Raw genomic sequence first — 10,000 nt, forward strand, 5'->3', positions numbered from 1 at the left:
TGCTTCTTTAAAAAGAAATGTTTTGAGTCTGGTTTTAAATATTTCAACTGTTACAGAGTTTCTAATATTGTCCGGTATAGAGTTCCAGAGTGTTGCGGCTACGTAGGAGAAGGCACGTTGGCCATAAGTAACTGTATTTATCTTTGGAACATTAAGCAGTAACTTGTCAGACGATCGAAGAGAGCGGGTAGGTCGACGAACATCTATAAGTGCAGATAAGTAATCCGGTGCCAGACCATTCAAGGACTTGTATACCATTAACAAAATCTTAAATTTAATTCTACACTCGATGGGTAACCAGTGTAGATTACGTAGTGCATCAGATATATGTTCATATTTCTTAATTCCTGTAATCAGTCGTGCAGCAGAGTTCATTGTTCTCTGTAATTTGTCCAAGTCAGAACGGGTAGCTCCATATAGCAGACTGTTAGAGTAGTCTAAGCGAGATAACACTAGTGCATGGACCAGTTTCTTTAAACTTTCTTGAGAGACATACTTTCTTATACGACCAATGGATTTTATAGACAGCAAAATTTTCTTACAAGTGTCATTGATATGGAGTGTCATGTTCATATGTTTATCTAGAATCACTCCGAGGTCTCGTACTTGTTCAGATGGTTTTATGGTAGTATCGCCAGATATCAGGAACTGGAGAGGAGGACTATGATTTTTGATAAAGCATGAAGTAAGATGCATTACTTCAGTCTTTGTTGGGTGACATAGAAGAAAGTTGTCTGTATTCCATTTGATGATATCTTCTACACAGCTGCTAAGTCTATCCAGTTCTGATGACGGCTTTTTTGGGTTGACGGCTATGTATAGTTGTGTATCGTCGGCATAAAACATACAATCCAAGCCATGTCTAGAGATGACATCTTGTAAAGGGGCCATATACAATACAAACAGAAGTGGCCCGAGTATCGACCCCTGCGGCACACCAAATTCCAGTTGTCTCAAGGAAGATGCAACTTCACTGATGACAACTTTTTGAGAGCGATTAGTAAGATACGATCGAAACCACTGTAGTACACTTCCAGTAAAACCAAAATAGGACTTCAGACGAGACAGCAGAATTTGATGATCAAGAGTGTCAAACGCCGCCGAGAGATCGAGTAAAACAAGTATCACATCAGAGTAGTCATCAATAGCTCTTAAGATATCATTAGTGACTTTAATCATAGCCGTTTCAGTGGAGTGGTACTGACGGTAAGCTGATTGTAGTGTAGGGAACAGCTTAGCATCTCGTAGGTAGCCATGTACTTGGCTTGCAACGATTTTTTCAATCACTTTGCTTACGAAGGCTATATTAGCTATAGGTCGATAGTTTGAGTATAAATTTTTGTCCAGATCATTCTTTTTGAGCTTTGGTTTGACCTGCGAGATCTTCAGCTGAGACGGGAATGTGTCGCTAGACAGAGATGATATTATTATAGATTGTATAGCAGGTAGTAGTAAATTAAGATGGTTCTTAACCACATGAGTCGGTATAGGGTCCAGAGAACATGTTTTCGATGGCATAGACCTGATGACTTTCTCAGTTGCATTGTTGTCAGGTAAGTTGAACTCACTGAGTTGAGTTAATGGCAAGATTGCAGACATGGTATCTTTCGTTTGACTAGCCGGATGTAGCTTTTTGATTTCATTGCGTATACCTCGGATCTTGTTGATGAAGTACGTATTAAATTCATCGGCGAGAACTTCTCGGGAGTTATGTGTTGGTAGTATGTTTTTGCTGGTCTTGAACAGGCTGTTAACAAGGCAGAATAATCTGTTACGATCTGCACCTTCGATCTTATTTTTGTAATATGATGTTTTGCAATTCTCTAGAAATCTGTTGTAGCGTTCACATCCTCGATGTACATCTGTTTGTTAACTGTAAGTTTCGTCTTTCTGAATTTCCGCTTAGCTCTACGTTTCTCTCTCTTGCCTTCACGTAGGTCTTCGTTGTACCAAGGGGCCCATGGACGATGGTTTACCACTCTAGTTTGAACCGGAGCAAGCTTGTCGTAGATGTCCTTTAAAGTCGAATTATAGATATCAACCATTTCGTCGATGTCCGTTTTAACTGAGAGATCTTGATTAGCTAATGACTCTTTCAGGGCGGCTATAAATACATCGCCGTTAAGTTGCTTGGTAGATCTGAACGTGAGGGGTATTTTAGAGAGCGGTGGTTGTGGACAGTTCAGTTTACATGTCACTACTTGATGGTCAGAAAAGACGTCATTGAGTATGCGTACATCTGTGACCAGGTTGCTGTTGTGTTGTGTTATAATTAGATCTAATGTATGGCCTTTCCGGTGAGTAGAACCCAGTACATGTTGAGATAAATTAGCAGAGTCAAGTATGTCCATGAATTTTATGGTATCACAGTTTGTGGTGTCATCAAGATGAAAATTGAAGTCACCGGCAATGAGTAGTGGCTGTTCGTGCTGCGACATTAGTTCCAATAAATCGTGGAATTCAGTAAAGAACATACATGTTGTTAGTTTATTTTTCTTCGATGGCGGGGGCCTGTAGATAACGATAAGGCGCGTGTTGAGTTTGCCTGACACAACATTTAGGTTGATGTGCTCGAATGATTTGAAAACATTGTCTGAATTCATTGTGATGCTAAGTTGTTTTGAGTAAAACACACCGACACCACCGCCTTTGCCACTTTCCCTTGGGACGTGCACGAATGAATAGGTCTTGAGCGTATTTAAAATTTCGGTAATGCTGCTGTCGTCGGTATTTTTGCCAAGCCAACTTTCAGTGATTGTCTTGCAGACAGCCCGCCAATTTCCTGAACCTGCCTGGCTGAACCATGACATTGCATTTAATTTTAAGAAGGATCCTGCAGCTTCAGGCCTTGCTGATTGGTTGAGAATGAACTTGGATTTACACCCGAAACCCTGTAAACTCAGCCATCTCCTTGTACCACTTCTACACCAACATCCTCATCACAATCTGTTCCGCTGAAGCGTTAACTACTACCATTCTTAGAACGAGGGTTCATCTTGCTGGTTGTTTGGTTAATACTAATCCAGTCATGTTTGTGAGCATTGTGATGGTGATTACCCTCAAGTTCGTTGTCCCTTTCCCACCAGTAAGGAGGTTCCACGATCCTGGTCCCTCACTCCATCTGGCAACAAATGCCAGCAGTGTTGAATCCTCGGTTGCCACGGCTATGGCAGCTGTCTCTCGTGTAAATAGTGTACAAAAAGTAAGACGCTGTGTTTAATGCTGCAAATTGCTCCTTTTGACAGCAGAGAGCTCTGCTGCCAATACTATTAAGTGAGCTGTGCATACCAGAACTGGGTCACTCCTTGCAGCAGCCGCTGCTCCCTCCTCTGAAAAGTTTCACCAATTACAGTGCACAGACTTCATGTTCACAGATAAGTGACTACACACACTATTTAGAAGGAATTTCTTTGCATGTCTGCAACACAACACAAGTTCATTTCCCACAGACACAAATTACACTTCTTTGCTACATTTGAATACAATCTCGCAAGCCTAACAATCCACCATTTAATTTGATAGACAACTTTCTTGTCTTTCAAACTCCATACATATTTACTCAGCTCAGTGGAATGTTTGAAGAGTTCATCTCTAAAGGAACATGTGTGGTTTCTGTAATACAATTTGAATAATGTGTCACAAAGACGAATGTAGGTTTGCTTTAAGTGCGATGTTGTGACTTCTGCCTGATAGATAATATTCTGCTTGTTGCATTTCCGGTCCACAGGGCAGGACCTTTTCTTACAGCAATTGCAAGTATTGATCTATAGTTTGAAAGGGTTAGCTTGATGACTTGCTAATGAAGGCTTTATTGTGGTCAGAGATAATGACTTTTACATGTACAGTACATTGCTCATGCAACAGCAAAGTTTGAGAGTGTTCTGGTTGAAAATTTTGTGCAGAGGATTTGATTTAGGAAAGTAATCGTCTATCAAGGTGAGGAAGCACTTTCCAATGTTGGTTTTGACGTTTTGGTTGCACGCAAAGATTGAACCAGGTGATGTTTCTAGGCCTATTATTGCGGTGTTTGGTTTGTGGAGGAGTTTTTCTGTAGGTGAGATTGTAATAATATAAAAAGTCATGCTACATGTAAGTTGACTATAAAATTAAATGGCAGATTGTTAGGCATGCGAGATTGTATTCAAATGCAGCAAAGGACAGTAATCTGTGTCTGTGGGAAAAGTACCACATTATTTGTAGACCGAATACGGGAACCCTGAACAAGAGAAATGAACTTGCATTGAGTTACAGAAATGCAAAGAAATTCCTTCTAAATAGCATAATCACTTTTGCCTGTAAGATTCATTTTTAGCAGTTTACTGTAAAATTGGTTGTCTTGATTAACTGTTGCAATGCATCCTAACAAATCGCTACTACTTTTTTCAAAATCACTGTAAAACACCACGTATTCCTTCTTTCTGGCAGCTGCCTGATGATTTCTCTGTAACTCAGAGTAGTGCTAAAATAAAACTATTTTTTTACCAAGTTCAAGTCTACAATGTACCTTACCTATCTATTAATAATATATATAATATTATTGCTTTGTACCATAGTTCACTATGAATGAACTAAAAACACAATGGTCAATGATGCCAAAAGGATAAGAAAATGTAAACTTAAAAAAAATTCCACCAAGACATGCTTGCATGCAAGAAACAAAGAGAAATATTAAAACCTTGCAAAAAAGATTTCCTTTTTACATTATGTTAGATGTTTTAGTTATAGCACTACGCAGGACATCTGTTACACGAACCTTCCCTTTAACGGCCTTGCTCCTGCTAGTACATGTAATCAGAAATCATGGGTTCCACGCCTCTAAAGGAGCACTTTGACTTATGCAAATGTCACAACAGAATCAATTCATTGTTTCCAAAATGAACTTGTTTCATTCCAAAACATGTTGCCTCTTGTTAGGAAATATGTCATAAAATCCAAAATGGTTATCCCCAGGAAATTAAAAGCAAAAGAAGGCATAATTACACATACATCATTGAGAGTTTTGAACAATTAGATTCTTTTATAATAATTATAATAATATTACTACAAAGCAGAGGTAGACATCGGCCTTCATATGCAAATGTCATGTTTGTAAAAAATGTTCTTGTTTGAAATAAGATAATAATAATAATAATAATTTAATAATAATAATATTACTGTTGTTGTTGTTATTATTATTATTATTATAATTACATTGTATTATCTTATCTCAAAGAAAAGCAATTATATATTTTTTTTATTTCAAAGTAGACAATGTGCATGTGGGTATAACACAATCAAATTGTTTGATTGTTGACTGTGTGCATTAATTTAAAAATATTCAACGAGCAAAAAGGAAGAATAATTTGCAGATCTTGTAATCTGTTAAGAGCAGCAACAAAGTGATTAAACGTAGCAGTACATAATTAGAGAGATGAATTAAAATAAAACAAGTACAATCTAAAACTACAGAGATATTTTTGCCATTCAAGCCTCTGGCCTTGGTCCTTCTTGTGAATGAATCTCTCTTGATGATTAAAAAAAAAATCTAATAATTACCTCCCTGTAGCAACCTGACATTCTTACTTTCATGGAAATATCCCAATGATGTTTAATGATAGTTTCTAGATTAGGTTTACACCGTACTCTGTTTAGAACGGTTCAAAAAGCCTTGAATATGTGTCCTCTTTTTTAAATACACTGATCCAGAAAATTGTGACAAGCAGCATCCATATATGTGCTTTATTCATTTTAACAGTTTGGTTTTGCAATGGAAATTATGTCTTTACAAATAACCTGCTATTGGTGCAGATGTTATTAACTTAAATTATCTTGCATACTTCATAGATATGTGGACACCTCAATTTAATTTGCTCTCCTCCCAGTATAGAATTACACTTTTATTTGAATTGAACTTGAAGGCCAAGCTCCCAATTTGCCGACGTCTTTTTCCTGCCAACCTAAAGGGGATTTCCATTGAAGGTATTTAAGCTTACACCTATGGTGAGAGGCATCTGTTAGGATCAATTCGCAATGGCCGTTAAATTGTCTAAATGGAGTCTAAAAAAGAACTTTGAGATCCAGGAAGCGTTTATTCTAGCACTCTAATCCTTCCTAGGATGTTTTTCATTTTTTAAAAACGTTATCCTAATAATCAATATCCAGACGGTTTTGTCTGGATTTCATAATAAGCCCAGACGGATTTTCAGACATCACTCACTGCTCAAAGGGTAAATAGTTTTGGAGAACGAATAAAAGAAAAATACTCCTCTCGTAGCTTGTCATTGGAATGAAAGGTGTTCCCTGATGTAGGAAACAGCCAAAGGAAACACATGCAGCAAGATGGGTTTTAGTGAGCTAATTTGGAAATTCAGACATGGACATGTCGGCGATCGTCAAATAATATTTAAACTCCGCTCGGAAATCTGGATTTATAACAAAGTAACGCAACAATGGCTAGTGCCCAAGGGATCCATGTAAGACATCGACAGATCGAAAAGGCAACAGACCGTAGACTTACCTTCTTCATTACTTGCTCAAGAAGTGCGTAAATCTTGATGGCGTAAATTGGTTTGGAGACAATAGCTTCTGGTTTACTCGTGAAAAAGGAATACAAGGATGACTTAGTAACCTCGCACGAAATACGGGCCTGTCAATGACCGTGATGTTCAGCGGCTGAGTAACTTTTCAAGATGGCGGCCGATGGTGGACAACAATCGGCTGAAACTGGAGACGATTTTCTGGAAGAAACTCTCTCCAAGCCGATATTTTACTCGCCTGAAGTGGAAGAGGCTATATCACAGGTATGGATGAGTTGCGTGCGCTATGTTTGGGCGTGAACGTGTCTGATTTTGATTGTCAAATTGAGGGTTAAATATTCAATGATACAGATCACCCTGGCTATTGTTTTGACAATCTGGAATGTGGCAAAGCTTGGGTGATTCAAACAAAACCACGTGGATGTTTGTGCCATTTTTCGTTTCGGATTACCTGATTTGTCTTCCTTTTATTTTTCCCACCAGTTTGTGTTATTTTTTTCATGATTAAGATTTGCATTCTATTGTATCATTCATATCCTATCGCATTACAAGTCGAGTTAGTTGAGCAACGTCTAACAGTTAGCTCGCCAACGCCTCATATTCAGTTAGCCAAGTCCCCATTTTCCGCCATGTCTTAACTTGTAATTCAATGGGATAATTAAAAAGTTGTCACTGTAAATCTGCGACAATTCACCGATCAATGCCTTAATTTGTTCCACCCATGCTCCTTTTTCTGCTGTTTCAACCTCAAATGACCCCTGATGAAAATACTAGCACGATTGTTGAAACCCTAACTTTGTGACTTTCATTTATTATTCTTCATACTAGACTGATGTGAAATCAATATTGTCTGATTGTCCCATTGCCAGTCCATATCTGACTGATAGGTGACAACCACAGAGTACAATGCAAAATGTGTTAATGTTTAATGTTTCTTGAAAAACAAGTACAGTACAGAAATAAGAAGCCAAAGCCAGGGGCTTATGGGGTCTACAGACAGACAAATCCTCAAAAGGACTGTCACTAGTGAATGTACCATGCCGCCTAATCACCTAATCACGTGCTGTAATGATAATTATCATTGATATTTTGAGTATCAGCTTTCATTGGTATGCCATTGTAGATCCTGTTGACATTCTTGCATGTTACCTAAAACCTGCTATTATGCTTCTACCTTGAAATGTCACAGATCTACACAGCTGCTGCAAAAGGATGTATGTCCCCAGTAGCTCTAAATATTTAGTAGGTATATTGACAGTTGCTGTGTTTAAGAGAGATATGGTCTTAGAATTTAATGTGGTTACAGTTTATTCTATATCTGAAACCCTTAGATAAATTTAACTTTCGTGATAAAATTAATTGTTGTAAATACTATTATTATCAGGTTTTCAAAAGTGATGACCCTTTGGACAGCAAGGACTTCAATCCTGTGGACTACATTAATACTGTTTTTCCTACCGAGCAGGTTTATTGTTATTATCATAAAATGAATATTAATATTCTGTTTGTAATGTAACTTAGTAATAATTCACATCAGACAAGTACTCAATAAGTTTAATTAAGCATAAATTATTTAGTACATGTATAATGATAAGGTTAGCACTAGTTTTAGGATTGCTCTTTGGTCACAGTTTATCGTAATGAACGGAGCTTGAAGATGCTTAATGACATTTTTTCACTCGAAAATCAGAATGGGTTTAATTTTGCAAGTAAAGTAGATGGGAAAGTGATGACTTTCTAAATTGCTTATCAAAATTGGCTGGCATCTCATTTCATGCATATCCGGACATAATAATAATAATTATCATTTAATTTATAAGTGAAGGGTAAGAGCTTGACACTTGTGTCCAGAAATGGACCTAATTAGATGCACACCCAATTTTGTTATGATCTGACACTAAGACTGAAGGAATATTGTTTCCAAAGGATTTTGATATCAGCAGGCAAGTCAGAAATTTCCTACTTATAAATTCAACTTAACGCTTTGTACATTAATCAACTGAAGATGACAGAAGTTTCTGTCAAAACAGGTCTTGCAATCTCAAAAGTTTTGTCGTTTTCTTTAAATTACTGAAGGAATAATAACTAGAATTTTTCTTGAAGAAACCATTCTACAACCAAATGAGAACAGCAGAATTGCAATATTATAATAAAACCTTACTAACTTAGCCAAGGAAAGGGAGAACACTTGCAAGAAATTCATAAGATGAGAAACATTAAGTAAACACATTCTTGAAATCAATTGTGGCATTCAAAACGCAAACATAGCTGACTCTTTGCAGTCACCGGCCAGTGGGTTACTTAAGAGAAGATGTGCAACCAAGGGCAGCCAGCAGTACACTAAGTGAAAAGATAAGCATTTTTTTCTGGTGAAGATAAATCCAGCGGTTTATCTTTAATAGATTAATTTTGATATAATTTATTAAAATTCAGTCCTAAAGAAAAGGCATCGTCTTGAGGCTCTGGGGAATAAATATTTATAATAAGGATTTGTATGAGTTTATTCCCTAGAACCTTGAGATAATCCCTTTTGTTTAGGACTGAATTTTAATCTATTGATGGTTGGGGTTAGGGAACACTTAGTAACGTTCCTTGTATTCCTATGTGAAGTGAAGTGAAGTCTTTGTTTTATGAGGGTTGCACTTAAAGTGCTACTATGACGAAAAATCAACTCTCCTTTTTCTTTGTATTTGAAAACTATATGTCAACTGAACTCTAAGTGACCGAACACTAAGTGACCGAAGACACCTGTTTATTTTGATTGGGTGGTTTAGTGGTCATCAACCGTGCCTCCCACCTCTGCGACCCGGGTTCAACTCTGGCTCGGATCGTATGTGGGCTGAGTTTCAGTCGATCTCAATCTGACTCAGAGGGTTTTTCTCCGGGTACTCCGGTTTTCCTCCCTCATCAAAATCGACTCCCGGCCTATTCCATCAGGCTGTGGTGCTGTGCTCTGAGGTCATACATGGGTTGTGTTCAGGGGCCGAGCGCATAGCCGGCAGCAAAGCTCCTTCGGTCCGACCTTGTTGGGCTGCGCCCTTAGTAATTCAGTCTCCGACTACGAGAAAGGGCGATTAGCAGGTCAGATATTATTATTATTCTTACTAATTAGGGAAATTATTAATGGTCCTCCTTTACTAACTTGCAAATCTTGAGAGACAGCTGGATCAAGGATAAGATGAGGTCAAACACTCACTAGTTTAAAATGCAATAAATCAGACTTTTAAACTCGTGTTTTGCATGTATAATGAGCTGCGTTTACACGCTGCAATTTTAAGCAAGTGAGTCTTTGACATCATCTTATCCTCGATACAACTCTCTGAGGTCTAATCGGTCAGTCTTGAACGTGAATAATGGCAGGCCATGAAATCCTAAACTTGCACTCAAAGAAAACAGCCTTTGGATAAAATTTGAAGCTCAAGATTTTGGCAGTCACTTATCAAGCAAACACGCTTTTGAAATCTGAAGGAAAAAGGGAAGTGATT

At 37.8% G+C, this 10,000-nt stretch overlaps 2 protein-coding genes across 2 annotated transcripts in view; one reads left to right on the forward strand and one right to left on the reverse strand.

Annotated features, from left to right (window-relative positions):
- Positions 1-6,633, reverse strand: part of LOC138045556 (zinc finger protein 429-like) — a 20,642-nt gene extending 14,009 nt beyond the window's left edge. Inside the window, exon 1 of the mRNA XM_068892102.1 lies at positions 6,497-6,633. The gene's annotated coding sequence lies outside the window, so the exon portion shown is untranslated. The remainder of the gene's footprint in view (positions 1-6,496) is intronic.
- The window catches only part of LOC138045555 (vacuolar protein sorting-associated protein 53 homolog), a 53,814-nt gene continuing 50,357 nt past the window's right edge, over positions 6,544-10,000 (forward strand). The window contains exons 1-2 of the mRNA XM_068892101.1: positions 6,544-6,779; positions 7,900-7,980. Coding sequence (XP_068748202.1) covers positions 6,669-6,779; positions 7,900-7,980 — 192 coding nt within the window. The 5' untranslated portion in view covers positions 6,544-6,668. The remainder of the gene's footprint in view (positions 6,780-7,899; positions 7,981-10,000) is intronic.

This window comes from Montipora capricornis, chromosome 4 (assembly GCF_036669925.1).
Source record: "Montipora capricornis isolate CH-2021 chromosome 4, ASM3666992v2, whole genome shotgun sequence".
Taxonomy (NCBI): Eukaryota; Metazoa; Cnidaria; class Anthozoa; order Scleractinia; family Acroporidae; genus Montipora; species Montipora capricornis.